This window comes from Gloeophyllum trabeum (assembly GCF_000344685.1).
Source record: "Gloeophyllum trabeum ATCC 11539 unplaced genomic scaffold GLOTRscaffold_00005, whole genome shotgun sequence".
Taxonomy (NCBI): domain Eukaryota; kingdom Fungi; phylum Basidiomycota; class Agaricomycetes; order Gloeophyllales; family Gloeophyllaceae; genus Gloeophyllum; species Gloeophyllum trabeum.
The window spans coordinates 2283786-2307207 of NW_006920414.1; the positions used below are offsets into that span (position 1 = coordinate 2283786).

Sequence of the window (23422 nt, forward strand, 5' to 3'; positions counted from 1 at the left end):
GTATATAGGATCACTAACCCTTGTACATAGTGGACATTAGATGAAGTAGGGTGTGTAATCCCGTACTTAGTACGTCTCCAGTACCCGTTCCTTCTCCAAGCATGGAAGCCCTGGCCTGAGCCCGAGCCAGGCCCGAGCCAGGCCAAAGCCAGACGCTAGGGCCCTGGCTTGACTTGGTGACAGGCCCGAGCCAGCTCAAGCCAGGCCAAAGCCCGGGGCTCCGAGCCAAGCCAGGCCCTGCACATCACTAATCCAGTATCAGCCACTGAAGGTTGTTTTATAGAGCCTGCTGCAGCTGTAGTTAATGTCTGGTGCTCAATTTATCTACCTCACAAGCATTAACAATACACCATTGATGGATTGACAGTGTTTCTGGAGCTTAGCAATAGATCCGAAACCCCTCCCGCCATGCATCTTGGCCGTTGTGCATTGCCCGGAGGACTGTGGGATAATTTCGGGAGACTCCGAGATCCATTTTAGACACCCAATAAACTCTATACCATACCTGCAAACTATCTTGCGGATTTTAGTACTGGATTATTCGGGTAATCACAAAAGAGCGCGCAGGGAATAAAAGAGCGCGGGTCAGGAAAGCGCGGAGCTGCGGGAAAAGCGCGCTGAGTCGAAAAGCGCGCCGAATAATTATTGTGCAAACGGAACGTCATAGAGCACGGGACTCCGCCCGGGGCGCACGTAAGCCCGGCGTCCTTGCAGAAGCCCGCGCGTCCGAGGCGTGTGCAGCGCCCATCTGGACCGTTGGGCCGCGCCTGTCAGCTATGCTCGCGTTCCCCCGGCGAGCGTCCTGTGCCCCACCGCGCCCTCGGGCTGCAGACGGACTCCCCGCGCCACACGACGCCGGAGTGCGGGCTCGAATTCCTGCCAGCCATCCCGTGGTGGGACTCGAAGAGGAGAGGCAGAGTTCGGATTCCATCTCGTCTGGTGTCACATTGACTCCGGAGGGAAGCGTCGTCGACATGTGGCAGCGACGTCGCTGACGGCATCGCATCGCAGTGTTCTGCGCAGAGTGTTCTGCGACGAGTGCGGTTATAGTATAGACCAGCATCCGCCTCGAGGCCATCACATGTTTTCCCTGGTATATCTATATCGACAACAGCTGCCGGCAGTGAGAACGAACAGAAAACACAGCATACCATCATACAAGAAACGGATCAATAATACATATTTGCTATCACGCTATAAACTGATTAAATAGACGGAAAGAGAGCAGTGCAGTAACAGACAGCGAGGAGCGGCAGGCAATCGAGTTAGATACGCGGGCTGAAGCAAATAATCCCGGCACGCCGCGACAGGCAAGAAGAACGCTCTACGCGAGAAAACAGAGCGCGGCTGAGCAGAGAGCAAAAGGTCCTGGTGAAAGAGACGACAAGCGCCAAGACCGTCTGGCGGACGACGAGAACTGCACGCGGGCGAACACGGTCAACAGAGCGATTTCGCGGGCAAAGACGGACGTTGGACGCTTGCGCACAAGCACGGGGGCGGGGCGGGGCGGGAGCGCGGCGCATCACGCCGGTCGATCATGCGCCTGCTCGGAGAACGCGTTTTTGGCGTGGCTCGGGCTCTCGGAGCGCGACGACGGCGGCGTGGGCGACACGGGGCGCAGGCGCGCGGGCGGCGCCTCGCCCTTCTGCTGCGGCGGCGGCGCGCGCCACTCCGCGCGCGCGAAGAGCGGCGCGATCGACGGGTGCGAGTAGCTGTGCGGCGGGGGCTGCTGCCCCTGCGGCGCCATCGGCGGGAGCTGCTGCTGCTGCGGCGGCGTGCGCGCGCGCTGCGCGGACGTGATGTGCCCGCGCTTGTGCGGGAACTGGTCGGGCCGCGGGCGCGAGTGCGTGCGCTCGAAGAGCCCGCACTTGTTGCACAGCTGTGGGCGGCGGCGGCGGGCGGGGGGGGGGGCAAGCGGTCAGCGGGGCAGAGATCGCGGACGGAGGGAGAGCGTACTGACCACTTTGCCGGGGTTGAGCGTGGACCGGCGCCAGGTGGAGGTGTCGGTGGTGCAGCAGTTGAAGCAGCGGCGGCGGACGCGGTCGCTCAGCTTGGTGGCGGCGTCGTCGGTGAGGATGATGCCGTAGTCGCTCTGGCTGGGCAGCTGGTGCGCGGGCGCGTAGCCGTTGCGCATGGTGCCCGGCGCGATGTGGGACACGCCGGGGAGCGCGCCGCCGCCGTAGCCCTGCGGGACCTGGTGCATGGGCTCGTGCCGGTACGAGTGCTCGTACCTACTTTGCGAGGAGTAGGTGTAGTTTTGGGGGGCGGGGCCGCGTTGTCCATGGGCGGGGGGTGGGCGGAGGCGTAGTACGGCTTCGGGGACTGCTTGATGCTGTGCGAGTAGTACGGGGCGCCGTACGTCGACTGGGAGTGGTGGTGGCCGTTGGGCGCGGGGGAGGACACAGCTGAGCGGTCGAGCGAGGAGGTCGAGAGCGAGGGCGAGTTGGTCAGCGTTGCGATCGGCGGCGGGGACGGGTGGCTGAGGTCGTGGGATTTGGAGTACGGGTCGTAGCGCCTGGGAGTAAGTTATAGAGTCGACGACGGCGAGGTCTGCGAGGGGAACAGACCTTTGGGGCATGACCATGGACTCTCCTCTGTGGGACATGGCGTGGTGGATGGAGTGGTAGGGAGGCGGGGGCGGATGAGTATAGATATACGGAGGATCTCTGGGTGATGAGATCTGTTGTTCCTTATCAGGCACTCGCCTCTCAGAAGACTGCGGCGGCGGGGACATCAGATCGCCATGATGAGAGATGATAATGAAGAGACGGACCCAGTGCGAGTGGCCTGTGTCGTGATCAGACGAGGCGGCGGATTGCGAGCGCGAGTCTGGTTGATCCCAGTGCTGCTGGTGGCTGGGCTGGCGCTGCTGCTGCCCGTCGGCGGGGAGGGTTGGCTGGCTGTCAGCGGAGGCGGGCGCGTGTGGCGGGGTGGGCGGGTGGGAGTCTGGAGTGTCTGTCCTGGAGGAGGAGCAAGGGAGGGTAAGTGGGCGAAGAGCGCGGTTTATAAACGAAAGCGTACATGGCTTGTAGCGCTCAGACAGCTGTGCGCGGGCGGAAAGATGATGGTGATGGGAAGGCTGTTGTTGTTAGGAGCAAACAAGTTGGGCAAACAAGAAGAGATTCGGCGTCTGCGGTCGATGGAACGATCAGAAGAATTCCAGCGCCAGGCCGGTTGCCAGTCCCGTCGTTTCCATATTGGTCTTTCATTATTTTCAAGCTCCGCGGCTGATTCCGGATCACCCCAGTCGTCCACTCAGGTCTTCGACCCCCGGGCATGCCGTACAGTAACTTTGATGACCGTGAAATTGGATCTTCACGGAGTCTGTGACCCCCACCTTATCACGGCGACCCTGTGCGTGCTAGTCCTCTGATCGAGATATTCAGCGTCATCAATCAACTTTGTACTCGACTCCTCTTCATAACGCGCCGGAGTCTCTAGAAAGCCGGCTCTGGCTATATTTGCAGGCCAGGGTCTGTACGCCTTCTTGATTCACTTCCTATCTGATTGATACATATCACCGCCATGTTTGTGCCACAGCTCGAGTGTTCGCAACTCGCATCGCTGATAATGGAACCAGCCACAATCCTCGAGCAGACAGGAATGTCAATGCGGCCGATAGTCAGTAGACCGCGTCCTGTTTGTATTCGCCGCACGGACGCTCGCAATCCAATCTCCAGGGACGCTTCGCAGCAGGGCGGTCAGGCTGGCGGGGCCCTCAATGTCACCAGGCGGTCCTATCCAGCCTGCGATCGCTAAACATAGGATCGGCCTCGTCTGCGCGCGTCCTATTCGGCTCAAGCATGGAAGCGGAACCTTACCGCCGCCCGGGGCGTCCCCATCCGGCCACCCAACTCCTCCTTGCGTCCATCACCTTCCCTTGTTCAGCTCTCACTCATCAATCAGCCTCGCCCAAGACGACGCGCGAAAATACGGTGCGCTGGGCCGGATGGCGCGTAGACGCTAGACCCTCGCGGCGGTGCCGGCGCTGGGTAAGCAGGGCCCAGCGCTCTGCGCTGTGTTCCTCATCGTCCAGCAAGCCAGGGTGACTAGTCGCCAGCCGACACACGGCGCCACCTCGGTGGCGCCAACCTCTTCATCGCACAAGTACCGCAACTATCCGCGCGCAAACTTCAATCTTACGCGTCTGACCCGCCCTGCGCCTGCGATTGCTCGGGATCACCTGTTGGCCTGTTTGTGTGCGCGATAGGACGGACGCCACCAACAGATCCACGTGCGCTGTTCTATCTGTTCTGCCTGCCCCCGCGATCGTTCGTACAACAGGAAACGTCCGCAACTTGCAGAACCCAGCAACTGAACATCTCGCCTGATGGTCCCTGCACACCCGCCGCAGCAGAGGTTGGGGTCCAGCAGCCCTTCGAGCCTCGAGCCTCGAGCCTCGAGCCTCGAATGCGAACGCAAGGATCAGCAAGGCCGAATCGCACCGGCGGAAGGCGGTACTGCTGAGCACAGCGCGCGAAGATCCCCGGCCGGGCGCACCCGCCGCAAATTAAACTCAAACCCAAAATTCCACCGCCGTCCATTCTTGCCCTCGTCCTTCTTCCAGAATACATAGCACCGCAGGCGCCTTCCGGGCCAAGTATGAGCAATATGCCCCGGAAACGGCTCTGCGTGGTGACATGATGGCGGCGGCCACTTGCGTGGAATGTAAGTACGTCCATTCCGCGGGCGCTCGCGGTTCAGGACCGGCGCGGTCGGTGCCACTGCCAGTGCGATCATGCTGCATGCATGGGTGTTCGTTCGGTGTATGTGCCCGACCCTCGGAGCGCTGGCGTTTCCTCATGCCTGACGGCGCTATCACCAGGCTGCTGGATAATCACCCTCAGGCCCGGGGCTGTCTCGCGCGCTCACTCTCCGCAGGACGAAGAAGAACGGGCAAGTCGGGATCATTGTCGTCGCCGTGCTCTGATCACGCGAGCCCCCCCTGATGCTCCTCGACTTGATTGCGGTCGTGCTCGGTGCGTCTCAATCGTACCGTGATGTGATATGGACATGTCTCACAATGTGCGTGGCAGGCCCCTCCGCGGACGTGATCATCATCAGGGCCCAAGAGTGTCAGCGTGGACGTGTCCGCCTATCATGCACTAGAGTGTACCACTTGCTGGCGGTGGGCACGCCTGAAGTCTCCCACAGAATTCGCGGACGACACTGACCACTGGTTTCCAAATTCATACCACCACTCGCAGTCCGTCCGCGCGGTTCTCGAGTCCACAGAAAGATTCTCGCCAGCCCAGCTGCATTCCCGGCGCGCCAGCGTTCATCTGATCATCACGATGAGAGTGGGACAGCTCGCTTTGCGCAGAAAGCGGTCGACACCTTGTTCCTTGTCTGGCACTGTTTACCCGTCGTTCGGTCTCGGAGTCGGAGCAGCGCAAAATTCGACCCGCGCGCTGGAGGGCTGCGCCGTCGACCTGCCGCGGCGCTGCGCCTCACCCCCACTAGATTGGCGGCGTCTGACCACGGCGAGAACCAAGACCAAGTAAGCGACTGCTGTGCCCCGCCAAGCTGCCCTCTTTCGCCGCGCCGGAAGACTGGCAAGACGTATCGTGCGACGGACCACCTGCGTACCCGAGCACAAATCGACGGGGGACATACTGCTCTTGCCGCCTGCACCGCACTGCTATCTACTAGCAGGAGTGGCTGATTGCGCTCTGGCCTCCGACGGACCGCGAGCTCAAGTCGAAATTCTATCTACCCCGAGTCTCCCGACGGGCCACGCCTCCCTGCCGTAAACCAGCCACCAATTTTACTCCTCCCAAGTTCTGTCTCGGCGGAAGCAGAGGTACGTTCCCCGCCGCCCTAACTCCACAGCGTACTCACGGCTGCAGGCAGTATAGCCACGGTTCCCCGAAAGGCACTGCGGGAGAGCGCAAAACCGAGGCGGCCCGTAAAGTCCGTCCGACCGCTGCTGAATGGCACAAAAGACGGGATGCAGCGGGTCCCGAATTTACGATGGCCACGTATGCCCCCGCCTTGCCAGCGTCGCAAACGTCGTCGCATCGTTTCAATGGAGTCATACCCATAGCCATCCCCATCCCCATCCCCATCCCCATACCGACATCGGGACGCAGGCGCAGGCCCGTGCTCGCGCTCTGGCCTCGCCGTCTGGATGCCCCAGCCGTCACGCGCACACGCGCCACTCCGCGTCCGCGGAAAATATCCGATTCCGGTGTGCAAAAAAACACCCCCCGCTCGTACGCGCGCCAGGTACGTACCCGTGCCTACCTGATGCGCACGCAGGACAGAGGGGCGAGGCATGCCGTCGCCGCGCGCCTCGAGGTCAGCACGCGCGGGCGCGCTCATACCCAGGCGACACGGAACGATGAGCAAGGACGAGATCTCGGCTCATACTTGCTCCTCCCAAGACCGTTACAGACCTCCCCCGGCGTAAGGCCAGAGCACCCCGGTCCCTGCATCGCGCGCAGGGCGGTCACCCCCCCCGTGGGCCCGTCCGAACTCTGCAGAAAACTGCAGGATCAGCGTTCCGTGGTGCGGTCATATTATCTTACGACAGCCCGAGGATTTTCTTGCGTGAGAAGGAGAGCGAGGATAAACGGTGCCTGGCAACGTTCAAGTCGTCCCTCTGTCCGCGATCACCTGGACCGATAAAGGACTCGACAGACTCCGCTCAGAGCGGAGCAGCGCACCTGTGGCATGCGCTTCTTTGTTCTGAACAACAATCGAGCGTCCGGGGGGGGGGGGTTAGGACGCGTCCTTCGCATTGGGCCGTGGTAGTCGCCGCAAGATCGGACGTCTACGTCTACTTTTGCGCCGCGCTCGTAGACGTAGACAACGGTCCTCAAAGAAAAAGCCGGCGTGCCATAAGAGATCGCGGCGCTGGAGTCGGGTACTACTCTAGTGGCCCCTGGCCCTGCTGGACGTGGGGCGGGGAGCACCAGATAGATGTCAATGCCGGGCTCTGCGATCTGCACTCGGAGTCTTCCGCCAGCGCGAGGCAAAGGGAAGATCGGCGTCTATCTGACTGCGAGTGGCTATGTGGTTATCCTTTGTCTGCGAGCTTCCGCGAGTTCTTTGTCGCCCCCACCCCCCACCTCCTCCGCTTATAGTCGTGTGATACCAGAAGCGTAAAACAATGGTCAAGGTGCCATTCATGAACGAGCGAGGAACCTTGGGACGCTCGTCTTCACAGTCGTCAAACGCAACAAAGAAAGCGCTGGACAAAGACTGACCCGCCTTTGTGGCATGCCACCCGGTGAGGATATAAGCAGGACACTCGGGCTGTCGGGTGTCGCAACCCGCACTCGCTCCCAGGATCGCATTCATCCTCGATGGGCGACAGAGACTACCCAGAGCCCGCGCCCACGCAGCCGGTCCCCGCGGATCGCCACGCCGCCTACCAGGGCTCGTTCTCCGGCTCGACGGACGTCGCGGACCTGATCAAGTACACGCTGCACGCGCAGGATCCCGCGGACACATTTCGCGAGCTCTACCGAAAGATCGACGGGATGGTCGACGAGACGCAGCGCGGCCTGCTCGCGGCGCTCGAGCGCGCGGGGCTCGTGCAGGAGAGGTACCGCGCGGCGGCGGCGAACACGGTGCTGCGGCGCTGCGCGCGGTGCCAGAATTTTTATTACGAGAAGGACAACGGGAAGACGGCGTGCCAGATGAAGCATGCGCCGTACACGGTGCATACGCTGAGGGACGGGCGTCAGCTTTTTGAGTATCGGTGCTGTGGGCGGTGGAAGGAGGAGCCGATACCGACGGATAAGAAGTGTCCCCATGGCAGACATACGACGCAGCCACAGGCCGGAGGGGCGCAGGGCTCGAGGGCAGTAGCGAAGGCTGAGCGGCGGGGTTAGGGGGAATCTGGGAGTGTATTTTGTAGGCGGGGTCTGGCCGCGGAATGAGTATTGCTGGAAAGCCGGGTGCTGTATTGCGTTTGTTCTCGTTATCGAGTGTATATGACACAGAAGACCGGCGACGTCGGAATCAGCGGTGCTTACTGCGGCGTATACGCCCTTATGTTTTTCTCTTTCTAACGTACATACGACATTCTATCTCAGGGGCTGCATCCACAGACTCGCGGGCGGATGCATCACTTTGTGCAGCAGCAGCAATGATGAGATCAGATCAGATCTAGCAGATAAGATCTGCACACCGACAGTGATGCTCTCTTCCCGCTTTCTTCTGCTTTCCCCCGAACATCATCAACCCAAGATGCACCGCACCGCCTGGTCCAAACACAACTCGTCCGTCCCCTCCGACCGCATCCGCCCCAGCCACCCGCCCTCCCCGTCCAAGCAGCAGTCCGCCAGGTCCAGGGACAGGTCCGCGAACAGCGATGCCGCGCCGAAGAGCAGGGACGTGCGCCGGCTCGAGGCGCTCGTCGGCGGGCTGAGGAACACCACGGACGGCGCGCGGGACCCCAAGGGCGGGTGCTTCTGCAAAGGTCCGCGGCATGGCTGGTTGCACGACCGTCTAACTCTGAGCTATTCCTCCACCAGCGCGCATCCACGACCTCTCGCCGTACACGCCCATCTGCAAGTCCTGCGGGCTCGTCCTCTGCGCCGTCAACCTCCCGTTCTACGCCTGCCCCTCCTGCGCCGCCCCGCTCATGGCCCCCTCCGCGCGCGAAGCCCTCGCCCTCCAGCTGAGCGACCAGATCGACGCGACCCTCGCGCGCGAAGAAGCCGCGCGCCTCCAAGCGCTCGAGGACGCGCGCAAAGCAGCCGGCGCCTTCCCCTCCCTCTCCGCCTCCGCCTCCTCCACCTCCCTCCCTGATTCAAACCTCCGCGCGGCGAACCAGACGCACAAGGTCCTCTCGCTCACGGGCACGGCCAAGCACAAAAAGGTCGTCGTGTCCTCCTACTCCGCCAGCCCCGCCCCCTCGCCCTCGCACACCCCCAAGGTCCAGGAAGAGGACGAGCCGGAGCCAGAGCGCATACCGCCGCCTCCGCGCGAGGTCGAGTACGCGCGGCGCCAGCCCGACCCCGTGCGGCCGTGGATGAACGTCCGCCCCGGCGCGCCCTCGTACACGTACGTCCCCAGCAAGCCTGCCAAAGACAAGGGCAAGGCGCGCCCGTCCAAAGGAAAGGGCCATGGGGCGCAAAAGTAGGATAGGATCGAATAGAGCACAACGATATCGCATTGGACATCACCACAGATGGTGTGCCGAATCAGTACAAACAACCTCTCGTGCGCGTACGCCCCGTACGCTAGTGCTGCCGCAGCGCCAGGGTGACTGCAGAGTGGCGCTAGCGCTGGGCGCCCAGCGTGGTCACTTTGGTCACTGCAGAGCCACGCTGCAGTACGGCTGCCCTACTCTGCAGTCGCGCTGGGCGAGGGCGCTTGTCCGCGGAATCCAGCAAGGAGCTCCTCCCATTGGTGTCTTTTCGCACGGCGTGTTCCCGCCACCTGTCCATCCCAGCATGACGTCGGAAAGTGGCGTGAAGTTCGTCACGTGCTCTACGCTTGCGTGGCAACGGCTTTGTGCGAGTCCTCCACTGCCAGCCAGCGCCACGCTGCAGTACGCTGCAGTCGCGCTGCAGTGACCCAGCGTGGCGACAACTCGCGCTGAGGTGACGCTGGCGCTACAGTACAGTGCTTTGCATAAGAAACTGAACATCGCATTTCCGCGCGCGTCGTTTGTCCGCGCCAAATATACCCTTTTTGGGTAGGTCCGGAAGGCCTCTCGCGGGACCGTTTGTTGGGCAGGGAGTCGCAGACGCCCCGAGACGGCTCGAAAGGCTTCAGAGAATGCATGAAATGTATATTCTACAACTACACTAAGGGCTGTAAATCATTATACTCTGCCCCCACCTGTATGCCTAGCTACCCTCCCTCTCGGTGGGTCTTTGCCGCACATTTGCCGATACCCGAAAAGGGTATATTTGGCGCGGACAAACAACGCGCGCGGAAATGCGATGTTCAGTTTCTTATGCAAGGCACTGTACCGAGAAGAACGTTTCTAAATTTTCCAGAAAAAAATGAGGAAAATCAGTTATGCAACTTGAAAGGGCTCAGCCGGGAATTGAACCCGGGACCACCCGCAATTTCTGGATATCATCCAGGAGCTCTCGCAAGCCCGAAGCGGGTATCATACTACTAGACCACTAAGCCGTTGTCACGATGTCTTCCTGGAGGCCTATAACCTACTCTTCCCCAATATAGAACACTTGGGTTTTTGGGTCATGTCCGAGAACTCGGAGAGATGCAGATACAGACACATATTGATACAGGCAATCGGTAGAGTAGAATGTTCACAAATCTATCAACAACCCATCATCACCTCCCCCTCCCTCTGGTCCATCCCCGAACACCCACCGCCTTACCTCCCTCACCTCCGCCCTCAGCCCCTCCAACAACGTCTCCTTCGCGTCGATATCCCGCCGCGCCTCCTCGAGCGCCGCCTCAATGCGCGCGACCGTCGCTTCGAGCGTATCAGGCCGGGGGCGCTCGGATGGAGGGTGAGGAGAAGGGGGAGGGGGGGATCCCTCGTATCCCACGTAGCCTTCTAGACCGTTATTGCGTGGCGGTGGAGGAGACCGCGGAGCCGGATCGGGGGCGTGTACTTGTATCGCCTGGTCGCCGTCGAAGAGCACGCTGGGCATGACGGGCGTCGCGAGCTCCATCGAGCGCTCGCCCTCGCTCCCGCCGTCGTGGTCTTGCACACCATCGTGATTTGACTGTGATAACGATGTTAGTTCCGTGAGGGTGCACTGCTCGAGTGAGTGCGTAATCTGACTTACTAGTACGGGCGGCACGGAAGGCGGACGTTCCCTGGGTCGGTGCAGTGCGGGAGCTGAGGACGAGTGGCGGAAGCCATGGGAGCGGCGGAGAACGTACCTATCATTACCCTCTCGGGCGTGTTCGTCGGGGCGATCTGTCTAGCGATACATGCACGGTCAGGTTAGGCCCCAGGGCTGTGCGTGATGGACGTACCGGAGGCACCGGCGGTCCATGTTCTGGAGAGGCGATTCGTCCCATCCCGCCATGAGCCGGGTCGTTGACAGCTCTGCCGAAGGGACGGGAGCAATGTTAATAGTTCCAACGCAGGAGAAGCCGGGTGGGACGTACGGGGGTTCATTGGGAGTATCGGGGTGCTTAGTGCCACTGACAAGCCGCGCGAGCGCGTCGCGCTCTTCGCCGAACGCCTGCACCTGCCTCCCGAGCGCCGCGACCTGCTCGTGCAGCGCGTGCAGCCAGTGGGGTACCATATCAGCCTCGGAGTCCGAGGACGGACGTGCGTATGCAAAGGCGTTGGCTAGCGATAGAACGAAAGGTCAGGGATTCGGAACAGTCAGATAAGTAGCGTCATGTGTGGCAAAGGGGGATGTTGTGGGATCCGAGCGAAGAGGAAACGTACCTCGTCGCTCATCTGGTACGCGGATCGTCTCGTCCTCTGAAGATAGCGCCGCAAGGCCGTTACTCTCCCGCGCTGCACAGGGACGGCGCGCAGACGCCCGGGGAGTATTCAAAGAAGTGAGGTGTTCCGGTTGCGCCGGAGACGAATGTCCTGGAAGCTTGGTCGGGGTTTCCCCTCCGTCTGAGGAGCAGGATGCGCGCGCGTTCTCCAGCTGTGTGATCACGTTAATCCGATGCAAGGGGAACAGGCACGATGAGGACAAGAACGCACTCGCGCTGCAATCTCCTTCACCTCCAGTTCCAGCGCCCGGTTCCGCCTCGCGGTCATCTCCAGGACACTAATGATGTCCTCCTCGCTCAGACTAGTGTCCTTAGCAGACAGGGGCACAAGCTTGGGCTCGTGCTCGGCGGCCTGGAGCTTGCTCATATGTTCCGGATGGAAAATGCATGCCTCCAGCTCGGCGTCCCTCCGCGCCACCTGCGCCTCCAGCAGCGCGACGCGGTGCTCGGCGTCCCTGCGCGTGATTGCGTGCGCCTTCCTCTCCAAGTCTCTCTCCACCCTCAGAGACGCGATTAGTGCGGAGGCATAGGCGTGCAGATCCTCGTCGGATGGCAGGTCCTCTCGTGTTCGTATGCTCGCGGATGCGTTCTTACCTTCGATAAGATGTGCGTCTGCAATGGGAGAGACGGGAGGGAGTCGGACCGGGGCAAGAGATGCAGATGAGCGAGGGAGGGGACCGACCGGCGGGTCTTGCCAAGCGGATGCGGCTGTGCGGCCACAGACTGTAATCATTGGATTTTTCAACTACAGACATAATAGGACGACAAGTATACGTAAGCAAAAGGTGGTAGAAATCTACCCTCCTGTCATATCATACGAGATAGACACGGAACCCAACCCACCTTTCTCGACCAGCTGCATGACAGCGTCCCTCATATCGTCCCGCTCCGACTCCGCAGCCTCTACGCGTGCGATGTACCGAGAGAGGTTAGTGCGGAGCTGATGGATTTCCTGTTGGCTCTCGTCGAGCTCTAGCCGATGTTTTGCTTCGAGTTCGTCGAGGGCATCGAGTGTGGACAAGAAGCGGCCCTGCATGTGAGACGCCCGTGCCGCGAACGCTTGTACCTCCAGCTCCAGGCGCGCAATCTGACATATCGACATGATCTCTGCCTGAGCTGAATCACGGGGAGGGCTAAGATGACGACGTACCTTCGCATCCTTCTCCTCCAGTAACGGCAAGACCTCCTCCAGCCGATACTTCTTCCCGCCCATAGACAACAACCCAAGAATACAGCCAAGAAATATGGAGACGATAAGTTAAGCCAGAACCAGGGTCCGGATAGAATGTACTTATAGGCGGGGATGTGCTAGTGTGTCATACAGTCGTGTAGAGTTCGAGCTGTGGCACGGACGGTTTCACTTGTCGGATTCGGAAGCGTCGGGCGTGTTATTTGGTCTTGTGTGGTGCATAATGTGGCAACTTGGACACCCTCGGCGCATTGGAAACCACGCCCTCAGAACGTATTCTGAGCCTATTGAGGACACCAGACACACGGGTGACAATCTCTACCGCTATCGGGGGCTTTAAGCACCTATTACCCACCCTCGAGGTCTTGATTATGTCCCACATCTACCCATGTGTCTACGTCTACTCGTGTATGACGGATCATCATTTTACGGTGTTCCGAGGATAGCCAGTGGTCTTTCTCCTGCAGATATTCTGTCTGAATCACGAAGGTGCACAATATCACACCTAAAAGGGACTCCATCCACGACTGAGAAGGGCAGCGGCGATCATATAAATCATCCAGATCTCAATCTCATGATGGTGGGACGGCCTAGTAGTCTAAAGAGACAGACGGGAGAGCTGTAACCACATTAGAAAATACTACAGTCTTGCATTTAGATATACAATCCTATGTTACAATATACAGTTTTGCAACCATGGCTCTGAATACTAGTGCTATTACATGATTTCCTCTCTGTCAGCGAAAGCACTCGCTTCTTCCGTCTCCTTTCTGAGATCATCAATGACGAACGGATGCGATGTGATGCATCATAACAATGTCGACGTCACCCGCTTCAGTAGGTGTCCTCATCAAAAGAGACATCCAAATCAGAGTCAAAATTCCCAGCCAAGCTACCTTCGGCCTCATCAGAGCCGTGCGCATAGGGCTTGTCCAGCATTGCGGTTGTCAGAAGGGAAGCCTCGGGCGGGCCCGAGTCCTGTCTCTCGCGGACTTCCGTGCGCAGCTGGAAACGCTCCTGGATTTGATCGACCCACTGTACGTTGCAAAGTATCAACTGAGAAATAACGTGTGGTCTGAATGGCGACTTACAGTCTGTGTTACGTCGATATAGTGGGCGGCGAATGCATTCCCATTAGTGCCGGTCAAGGCTATCATCTGCTGAAAATGATCAGATGAGCACGACGAGGAAACCGGTAAAAACTGAAACACACCAAGTGGAGAATTTCCCATCGTAGCATTACCACGGTATGATAATTTATCTGTTCTCCTGGGTTCTTGGTGGACCTGGAGTGTTCGACTTGATGGAAGAAGAACTGGAAAAGACGATCTGGTGATACGTTGGTAACCACCGAAGACGCTGGAGCGCAAACGGTACATGCCTTCTAGTCCTTCTACCGCCCATTCCTTGCCTTTAAAAGCAGGATACGCGCCCGCGACGTATTGGACGTATGAGTCCGAGACCTCCTTGCGATTTGGCACTACGGGGACGACTTCCCAGTTATCGTGTGCCCACTCATCAAAAATCGCGTTCAGGGCGTTGTCGCTCACAGCGGCCTCCCATAGAACCGCACGAGCTCATACCGCTGTCGGCATAGTGGAAGGGGGGAAAGCAACGGCAAGACGAAGACGGGCATGTCTGGTTTTTTAAGTCAGTAGGAGTCGCCCAATGCGATACAAGGGCACTGAATCGGCCTTGTGGAAGACCTTCGCTGACAGTTCGTTGATAGTTGCTCACTTCCACAAGAAGGAAGCGGGTCAGCGAAACGTCAGCTCTGTTGTTTGGTCGTATATGGTCCAAATTGTGGCACTCTTACCAGATAACGGACTTCAGGGCTGTAAACCGTATTTGACAGTAGACGCCGCACTAGAGGGTACCAAGAATACAGTCGAAATATAAGAATATTGCCATTTCTACCGCCTCGAGGCTGAAGTTGCCGCAGCCACAACATATATGGTATTTTTTCAAATCAACCCGCACCTGGCAGACTTCCGCACACAACCAGTATCCCTGCTGGTTATTCGAAATCATAGCCGTGTCCAATGAGTCAAATTTTCGCGCAGCTTCCGAAACTAGACTTTATAGTACAGCGATCAACCTACCGAGCTAGCGCTGCGCGCCTGCGACTCGAAATCAGTCTGAGTAAATCTCGTACGTCGTCTCTTGACAGAGGCCTTGAGAATCAGCAGCTATTCGGCGGTTTCAAGCGACTATACCCTGACCAAATTTTTGCCATTTCCCAGAACCACATACTTGCATAGGGGGTCAGTGGCAAGTTTGGAATGACTCGATATTTATCGAGCCTGCTTTCGCATTCCCGCTTATGCTCTCGGCAAACCCGGACCCTCTGGCCGTGGGTATCGGTAACATCCAGCCCCCTGGAACGGGATCCGGGGTGAATGGAAAATATAAAGTGAGGGAGACGCAATCATCATGGCGAGATGGCCGAGCGGTCTAAGGCGTCAGACTAAGGATCTGATCCGAAAGGGCGTGGGTTCGAATCCCACTCTCGTCATTTTGAACCATCCGAGATTATTTTATTACTTTCCCCCGGTCTTCTGCCCTCCGATACAAATTTTTTGAGCCCACAATGAGGCAGAACGGAGAATGAGCAGATATCTCAGCCACCACGGATGTAGCCGGCCGCGGCGCACAGAAACCTCGCGTATGTGAAATCTGATTGAATCCTGTGTTCGATTCCAGCTCAGCGTAAAGTTGTCGAGACATGCACATTCGGATTGTATGAGGACTACCAAGCTCGAGGGCCATAAAACTGCCAGTGTACACTTGCTGACAGGCTATACCCAGCAGCGGCAGCATCATGGCTCTCGTATACTCAGCAGGGATATACACTGGCGGTGCCTACGAGCATTGATGGAAAATAACACATACGTAGTGCGATAGTACTGGTAAGAATGGGATAGGCACGTCCCACCTATTTGCTTCACCGCCGCGCAGTCCACTTGCTCGCGTATATCGACCCTCCAACGGCGTATCTTCAACACTGTGAATCGTACACTCCATCATTCCGATTGGGTTCCGGTGCTCAGGCGATACCTTACACGCGGAGGAACCGTCGCGATCGTTTATGGCGCGCTGCCTCCACCACCACGCACACATGGTCTGCTTAGACGCGATCCAGTAGACCATGGCATCCGTGCGCTGCTGCAAGTTCAGCGATTAAAGCTTGCATCTCTTCGAGCGCGATCTTCCTCAGAACCCCACTCTCGGGTTCCCACAGATCGAAAGAAGTCACAGCCCACTTCCATTTCTATGCAGAAATGGTTATTAGTCGCACTTGAAGCCAAGAGAGACAACATACCAGATACTTGATGAGTTCCTTGTCGGAGGGTCTGACTGATTTCCACTCGTCATCCCTGGCGCAGAAGATCCTGTAACTATCGAGAGCATACGGACCAGCACCTGGAAGGTGCGATATGGGAGTCGGAGGATAGCGAGTTGCTGGTAAGCTCCAGCTATCCTCCGAAGCACCCGAGCAGGCAGCGGTAGACGCACCCGCTACCTGTAAGGACTTCGGACATTTTGATCGTGGAGACGGTAGATACACCTTCGACCTGTGGAGAACGCCAGGAAGAGGCGGGTCCTTCAAGTACGCATTTGAAAGCTTAATTATTCGTTTCGCCCGCTGGCGCTGCAGTCCGAGCGGTGTGATGAGCTCTACAAGCTCGGACTCGTTCGCTTGCAACACATCGGTCAGCTGCGCAGCAAGGTAAAAGAATTGGTACAACCTGCAGAGAGTGCTTCCGGCGTAGGCCACTTCTTGAGAACCTCCCAGAAGATGGGAATTGCGTATTTACCGGCCGTCTTGTTGAGGAAGGTGGTTGCAATGAGCAACGTCCAAGGATCTCCACTCAAATGTTCTAACCGCGACGGATGAGTTTACTTCGCCATAACGTACTTTGGAAGGCCACGCACCCTGGATCAAGATAGGCTTAGACCGCCAGAGTTCGTCATATGTTTGGATGAAAAGGTCTCCGAAACACAAGAATGCAGGATCGCGAACCAGCTCAGTTTGACTGTCTCCAAGTTGTTGATCGCTGACTCCGACCAAATCACTGTCCACTTCCGCAAGCACGACATGGACTGTCCTCGCTTGGTTCCTGGGCTTGGTCGGCACATCGGAGCAGCTGAAGTAGCGTGAAGTTCTGGATGGCGAGAAATATGGCGCAGGTATTCTCGACTTCTTCGGGGTAGTAGGGGCAGACATTAAGGTCTACATGTGCTTTATGTAATTGCGATTGGCGTGGACTGCAGCGGCGGTACTTAGTCGCCCTCAGAAAGCCGGAGACTGGGAGAAGGCGAGCGCCACCGCCACGATTGTCTCTCGTTCATTAGCTCGTTTAGAGATTATTTATGGGAATGGTTAGGTTCGTGACCACCCTCTTTAGCAGATTGAGGCAGAATATGGCTTCTGCCTCAATGCGTTGTAGAGGGTGGTTACGAGCCTGACTAAGTCCCATTCTTCGACGAGGACGAATCCTCAGCCCGTCCGACGATGACAGCCCCCTCCTCCTCAACCGAAAGACTTATTTCCAAGCGCCTCCACATCTCTGGCGTCATCCCCGCCACAACCCCCGCCGACCTCAAGACGCGTCTCGAAGCGGTCGGCACCACCGCAAAGTTCATCGAGGGGTTCGACAAGCTCGACCGCGTCGGGCGGCCCAGGGGGTTCGGGCACGTCGACATCGTGGGGAGCGAGGACGGGCTAAGAAAGTGTGAGTTTTGTCTTGTCTTTGCTGGCGATGGGTATTTGAGATAGTAGCCTTCACTGACGGATCTCGATCTGCGAAGTTAGGTAAAACTGCGCTCAGCGGGGCGACGTGGAAGGGCGCAAAGCTGTGCATCGGGGAGGGCGAAGCCTGACTTTCGCGAGAGGTCTGTACAATGTCTTCTACTCTACCCTCTTACCCTCTCCACTCGTACACCATTCACCCGTTCCCCTACTCTGCTCCTACTAACCACTTGCCAGACTCGAACGCCAGCGCGCCCCGCCCCCACCCTCACGTCCCCCGAAACACCCGCGCGGCGTGCACCGCACGCACGCGCCCTCCATGGACCCAGTCTCCCCTGCAGAAGCGAAGAGCAGGAAAGTGTTCCGTGTGGCGGAGACGGGGCGCATGGTGACGCTCGTGCGGGTGCGGCCGGGGAAGGAGGGCAAGGGGAGGAAGGGGGACCCGCCGACGCAGGCCCGGAGGAGGACGATTGATCCGGTGTAGTATGGAAGTATGCATCTGAAGACGTCGTGGATCGGCGACGGGGTGTGCGGGGCGCCGCAGGGGGAGATGTGACCATGGAAATTGGAGAAGAGGGCGATGCGGGTGAGGAAGAGGTTAGCGAGAGCGAGGACACAAGTGAGGAAGGCGATGGAGAGGAGAGCGACAGCGAACGCGAATCCGTGGGTGAGCTACCGCGGGCTGTTGAGCCGGAGGTTGGGGAGAGCCGGAAGGATTTTGCCGGAAAGAAGAGTCCTGCTGCCCTGCTGACGCCCACTAACCCATGCTACAGTCGGGTTTCTCTCCTAGGCTACGATCTGGAGCTGGACGAGGACCTCGCCCTCCCCTCCAGCATCGACATCGTGCCCGCGGCTCCTTCCGCAACCCAACCCATCCCGGTAATCCTACCGTCGTCTCACTCAGCTAAAAAATCGCAGCCGGTCACCCTAGACCCCAAGGTCCGCTGTTCTTCCCGCGAACAAAGGGACGCCGGAAGGACGTGCTGGACATGTTTATGGAGCGGGGATGGGTATACGAGCCCCTAGAGGACGAGGAACTGAAGAGTCTGTAGGAGGAAAGTATGGGAGAGATGATGAGGGACTGGAAGAAGAAGCGACGGGAGGCGGGGAAGGTGACGAGGCCAGTGGGCGTGGGGATGGGGATTAGGTTCGTCGGTACGATGGGATGGATCGGGAGAAGGCACACTGGTGTTTGGGTACGTCTATGCTTCTGAAAGTTGTATCGGTATGTGCTTGTTGTCGGTTCAGTGATACTCGGTGTATGAATTGGACTCTCAGTGTGAGCTTAGGGCGCAGCCAGAGGACGGCTTTCGTCCGGTTTCGCATTGCAAAGACATTGCACGGCTTTCGTTTTGACAGTCCCATGACTTTGTACGCGCAAGGCCCTGGGTTTTTAGATCCATGTTGCCAATCAAGCCTTATATCCGTTGCGGTGTAGTCTGGGTTATTGATCTCTTTGTCGCGATGATACTGATGCTGCGCTCAAGGTATTGGAATTTGGGGCTGGCACCCGATATGAAGTGAAGCACGAAAGTGTCGAACTGTGCCAGCATGGTTATCTGCGTCTCAGGGGATTCCCACATGCGCTCGATTGCCTCGATGCTCTGTATGCAAACCGTGTTGCCACCTGATTCGGTGTTTGATGGACCGTACTATGAGTGTTTCATGATCTCATTGGAACACACGTCTTCGTCGTCGAAGGTTTGGTCGAATATAGAAGGAAAGGTCAAGTACAGTGAAGCGGTCGATAGCCAGCGGAAAGGGAGGGAAGGATACGCCCTCCATACCTAGGACCTGTTAGTCAAAACTTCGGAGTTCAGGAAAGGTATGGCGTCAACGGCATCAGGTGCATTTATCCATTGCTCGCTCACGTATGGGGTATGGCACTCAACGAACCAAATGCCCTTCCCACTGCAGCGGACTGCGATGACAGTATAAATAACCCAGATTTAGTAAGCTGCGCCAGAGATATTTCTCGCCTATCCTTAGCAAGTTAAGATCAGATACAAGCTAACAGTGATGCATGCTAGATACCGTATAGCGCTGGTTCGTCGTTATCCTTGTCATTACCATTCAACTGAAGATGGACTGGACAAATTGTCTTTCCTATGAGTGATTCACATCACGATGATAGGTTTGGTACGTGCCCATGAATTCCGGTGCCGCGTCACCGTAATACGTCCCTTCAGGCTCGTCACGACGGCGATTACTGAGGACCATGGTGATAGCTGACCTGAGACGGACCACGTATCCGTTACACCGTCGCAAACCTCTTGCTTCGGATGCATACCCGCATCATCATGCCCGAATCTATGGTAGCTGGGTATGTCGACTCGTGCAAGTCTGCTTAAAAAGCGAACTCACAATGCATTTTGAATGCGGTGCAACTCTGCACGTATCCGTCCCAGAAGAAGTGCGGTGCCTGTCCTCGTCGAAGTGCTCCTGAATGCTAGTAACTGTAGAAGCTCGGCCTGAGCTCCACATATCCCGTGATTTCATTCACGAAATCCGAGATCAAGCGCACAAATCAAGGCTTCGTGGAGAGATCGAAGAGCCGAGCAGCCCGAGCCCACAGTGCTGGTGACCACCACCATTAGTCTTACGACACTAACAGCACAAGCACCCGTGTTGCTCACATACCGTGCTTCCTTAAGGAGCATGCAGGAGAAATGTGTAGAGAGCGGTGTTGATGCGCGTTGTCAGATACGCAGCAACAGGTCAAGTTTCCACGGGTGCCTAACACGAAGCTAACTGATGCCGAACCAGCCACATATCCATGGAGGCTGCCTGGATAGCAAAACGCCCATCTGTCCGCGTGTGATACACAATACCGACTTCCGGGAATACCTCATCATATAGGGGTCACACCGTTTCTGTGCATTCGGGACCGCGCGTCGACGCAGCAAATGCATGTCCCCCCCTTCGAGATGTCCAGCTCCAGTTCACTCCCGGTTCGTCCTAAACATACAGCTGCAGGGCATAAGAGAAGGACCAATGTGATACCGTCGAAATTTTAGGCTGCAGAAGTCGCTTCCATGAGAGTCGTGGCGTTGAAGATCGCGACGCTCTCCGTCTGTGGCAGAATCACAACTGAAAGGTAAGCCTAAGCTATCATACCTGTGATGCCATTTTATTGCTGAAACCTCGTTCAGTTTAGTACTCGTTCATGGAGTGCAAACTCATCGAAGGTGTCCACGGGCCGTGCAAATTTATATACCTGATCTGAAGTGGCAAAGTGTTGCAGCATCGGCAGAGTGATTACTGCCAAGTTCGGCATTTCACGGCCTTGGTACCCGTTGATGCAGTATGTTCGGGTCTCAGCACTTAATTGACCTCGTCACGCAGACTCACGCCCACTCTCGTAATTTGATGCACCCCGGTTCATATTTCCGAACGTTGATATCCTCGGCACCCCTCCCAAATCGTTACGAAACGTGGCCATTCCGGGCTCAAGCATAAACACCGTCCATGCCATGGGAGCATATATAAGCACGCCAAATCGATAGTATTCCCCAGGTCTGGTACCCCATTCACAAGACTGCTTTGCCTTCTCACTCCTGCTCAAGCTACAGCCTTATTATCTCTATACTTCGTCCTCATATTCTGTTTATAATGAAGGTCTCCACCGTCGCTGCCTCCGCCGTCTTTTCTTTGGCCCCCTTTGCATATGCTGCGCCTCACATGAAACGTGCCCCAGTCTGCGACCTCTCGGGTAAGCCTGCTTTCTCTTCATGTTGGTATATCCCGTCTCTTACAATAAATGGATAACGCAGTCCTATCTGGTCTGACACTGACCGCCGCTGGAGACCCTGACAGTAGAATCCGCTGGAACGTATTCCAGGTCCCCAGGGCCGGTATTGAGCACGGGACACTAGCTTGGGTGAAAGACTTTCTTTCTTCCGTGATCGTCCAGTCATCCGTGCTCATAAACACGATTGTCAGTTCTTTGAGAGTGATCCCGACGACTTTTCGAAGTTCCAGGCAATTAGCTCGACCAACGGACCAAACATCTTTACTTTCCAGAACAACGCGGTTAACCAGCAAGTACTTGCAACGGACAGCGGTTTTCAAGGCAGTAGTTCTGGAGGAACCGAGGTAAGCTAGACTGTTTCATCAGATATGCCGCCACCCGCTGAGCTGAGTACCGCTGACCAAGTTCATTGTGACCTGCAATGACGAGTGCAACACGGGCGTGCCGGACCACGAGCTCGCTGCAGCTGGCTGCACCATGGAGATCACCGATGGAAGCGGCAAAGGCACTGGAAAGTGTGTCTCCTGGCCTACAGGTAGCACTGTGCCTGTAGAGATAGCGGATTGCGATGGCAGCACCAGTCAGGTCAGTGGGTCTTACACACTTGTTCAGAGGGCATCTGAAGTCACTGAACATGCATCCATAATAGCAAATGGGAATCTTCGTTGCATTGTAGGAGGAGTGAAGAAGCACTGAGATACGCTGGCGTACATACAGTTTCGCTCCTTGACCGATGAGTCATAAGGCGATGTAGTTCTTTGTTCAAGGAATGGAGGCGTTAATGCATTCATATTCGTATCATGGCATAGCACGTGTATTCTCCGGCTTGGGATACCTATGCGGAGTCCAGAAAGATTATCTTGCCTCACTGTCATCTGGTAGACCGTGATAATCCGTGCGCTATCACAGTTGCAGCGATTGCCCAATCCTCACAGGGCGTTGCGGCCACAAACCCACGCGCAATCATTCTCTAGTCATGCCCTGAGTCAAGGAAGCCACCATACCCGGATCCTTGCGAGTCCCTTCTTCGGAGGGTCTGTCTGATTTCCATCCATCATAGCCGGCGCCAGAGTCTGTAACTATCAAGAGTGTGGTGAGATACGGGGGATAGTGGACTGCAGGCAAGCTCCAGCTATCTTAGAGGGCACCAGATGCACTCTCTACCTGTAAGGAACTCTTGCATCTTGGTCGCGGAGACGCTGCAGACGCCTTGGAGCTGTAAAGAACAGCAGAGAGGCAGAGGACATCCTCTAAGCATAGGTCTCAAACTTCATCATGTGTTCGGCGCGCACCGCTGCAGTCAAGGCCGAGCGATGGGTTTTACAAGCTTAAACTCGGGTAGCTCATTGGCAGGAAGGTCAAAGAAATAGCACAACCTGCAAAGTGGGCGTCGCCCGCTTCTTGAGAACCTTCAAGGTGGGGTTCGCGTGCTACCGGACGTCTCATTCAGCTGCGTACATAGGAACTGTACATCCTTTGGAGGTACCGATATATACACGGGTGCGAGCACAGATGTACCAGCATGCCGCTTCCGTCTGTCGAAAGCTCAACGTCCGTAACGGTGTGCACTCAGGTACACACAGCGGCGGCACCAGTTATATATTCATCGCTTGTATACCTATCAACGATCCGATTTGCCCTCTACCCGAGATGTAAGATGTCAAGGACAAGAGAGTGGAACAACATCGCACGTTCCCATTCACCTATTTGGCCTCTGCGCATTCCGGCTGACGTGAACTTCTCGCGCAAGCATCTGGACTCGGACGGGTAAAACGAAAGAGGACTTACCTCGCTAGGGTCCCTGCACGCTCATGTGGCATCTTACGCGGGTGACCCGATGGTGAGCACGACCCGATATTGGTTATTCACTTCACTGAGCCAATGCTTCGAGAAATATCGGATGCGACTTCCATGGAACTTTGAGGATCCCGCGTAGCCCAGCAGGACGGCGTTTCTGGACATACGATCGATTGAGTAAAATAGACAGAAATACAGAACATTGGTCCCGCATATTACTGACACGTCTTCAGTCAGGGAGCTATGTGCTCCGTGCCACGACGCCGGCGTCATCTAATTACCTTCACGCCTAATAATCTCTGGAAGTCCGATATACGAGCGTCCGATGACTCGCATTACTCGGTGCTCGACCTGCCCGGGGCTTTTGCCACTCGTATGCATGGGCAGAGTAGGACCGAGCGAATGCCTACTGCACGCGCGTGGTCGGGACCTCCGCATAATCACCGTACAGGATGAGCAGCGACTCTGGCGGTGTTTCCCGCTCGGCTCCCCGCTGTTGCCGTGGACGGTGAACTTGGAGGCGCAA

General features: G+C 57.2%; 8 protein-coding genes and 2 non-coding genes across 10 annotated transcripts; 4 read left to right on the forward strand and 6 right to left on the reverse strand.

Moving 5' to 3' along the window:
* Positions 1-1522: 1522 nt before the first annotated feature.
* Positions 1523-2788, reverse strand: GLOTRDRAFT_121103 (uncharacterized protein; the record flags this gene model as incomplete). Its single annotated transcript, XM_007867250.1, has 5 exons — positions 2774-2788; positions 2568-2716; positions 2236-2515; positions 1961-2194; positions 1523-1879 (listed from the first exon to the last, which is right to left on the reverse strand). Exons 2-5 carry the CDS (start codon positions 2603-2605, stop codon positions 1523-1525), a joined length of 909 nt encoding a protein of 302 aa, XP_007865441.1. The 5' UTR covers positions 2606-2716; positions 2774-2788.
* A 2160-nt stretch (positions 2789-4948) lies between these two features.
* On the forward strand, positions 4949-7841 carry GLOTRDRAFT_128707 (uncharacterized protein; the record flags this gene model as incomplete). The annotated part of the gene is made up of 6 exons (XM_007867251.1): positions 4949-4979; positions 5037-5075; positions 5208-5500; positions 5854-6228; positions 6262-6408; positions 7251-7841. The coding sequence occupies 6 exons, from the start codon at positions 4949-4951 to the stop codon at positions 7839-7841; spliced, it is 1476 nt and encodes a 491-aa protein (XP_007865442.1).
* Positions 7842-8394: 553 nt separating this feature from the next.
* GLOTRDRAFT_19773 (uncharacterized protein) lies at positions 8395-8734 on the forward strand (the record flags this gene model as incomplete). Its single annotated transcript, XM_007866559.1, has 2 exons — positions 8395-8431; positions 8487-8734. Coding segments are annotated over 2 exons (285 nt in total), but the record flags the coding sequence as incomplete, so codon positions are not given.
* A 1263-nt stretch (positions 8735-9997) lies between these two features.
* GLOTRDRAFT_t63 lies at positions 9998-10101 on the reverse strand. Its single transcript has one exon. It is a non-coding gene; the product is annotated as a tRNA-Pro (tRNA).
* A 628-nt stretch (positions 10102-10729) lies between these two features.
* GLOTRDRAFT_121105 (uncharacterized protein) lies at positions 10730-12619 on the reverse strand (the record flags this gene model as incomplete). The annotated part of the gene is made up of 8 exons (XM_007867252.1): positions 10730-10864; positions 10924-10996; positions 11059-11245; positions 11348-11558; positions 11618-12000; positions 12089-12151; positions 12250-12493; positions 12557-12619. 8 exons carry the CDS (start codon positions 12617-12619, stop codon positions 10730-10732), a joined length of 1359 nt encoding a protein of 452 aa, XP_007865443.1.
* Positions 12620-13429: 810 nt separating this feature from the next.
* Positions 13430-13835, reverse strand: GLOTRDRAFT_128710 (uncharacterized protein; the record flags this gene model as incomplete). Its single annotated transcript, XM_007867253.1, has 3 exons — positions 13430-13630; positions 13687-13755; positions 13809-13835. 3 exons carry the CDS (start codon positions 13833-13835, stop codon positions 13430-13432), a joined length of 297 nt encoding a protein of 98 aa, XP_007865444.1.
* A 1195-nt stretch (positions 13836-15030) lies between these two features.
* On the forward strand, positions 15031-15110 carry GLOTRDRAFT_t62. Its single transcript has one exon. It is a non-coding gene; the product is annotated as a tRNA-Leu (tRNA).
* A 612-nt stretch (positions 15111-15722) lies between these two features.
* GLOTRDRAFT_75633 (DNA glycosylase) lies at positions 15723-16836 on the reverse strand (the record flags this gene model as incomplete). Its single annotated transcript, XM_007867254.1, has 5 exons — positions 16532-16836; positions 16345-16476; positions 16164-16294; positions 15918-16118; positions 15723-15866 (listed from the first exon to the last, which is right to left on the reverse strand). The coding sequence occupies exons 1-5, from the start codon at positions 16821-16823 to the stop codon at positions 15723-15725; spliced, it is 900 nt and encodes a 299-aa protein (XP_007865445.1). The 5' UTR covers positions 16824-16836.
* Positions 16837-17111: 275 nt separating this feature from the next.
* Positions 17112-17832, forward strand: GLOTRDRAFT_128712 (uncharacterized protein; the record flags this gene model as incomplete). Its single annotated transcript, XM_007867255.1, has 2 exons — positions 17112-17329; positions 17586-17832. The coding sequence occupies 2 exons, from the start codon at positions 17112-17114 to the stop codon at positions 17830-17832; spliced, it is 465 nt and encodes a 154-aa protein (XP_007865446.1).
* A 626-nt stretch (positions 17833-18458) lies between these two features.
* On the reverse strand, positions 18459-18775 carry GLOTRDRAFT_99778 (uncharacterized protein). Its single transcript, XM_007867256.1, has 2 exons — positions 18627-18775; positions 18459-18573 (listed from the first exon to the last, which is right to left on the reverse strand). The coding sequence occupies exons 1-2, from the start codon at positions 18749-18751 to the stop codon at positions 18492-18494; spliced, it is 207 nt and encodes a 68-aa protein (XP_007865447.1). The 5' UTR covers positions 18752-18775; the 3' UTR covers positions 18459-18491.
* Between the last annotated feature and the right edge of the window lie 4647 nt (positions 18776-23422).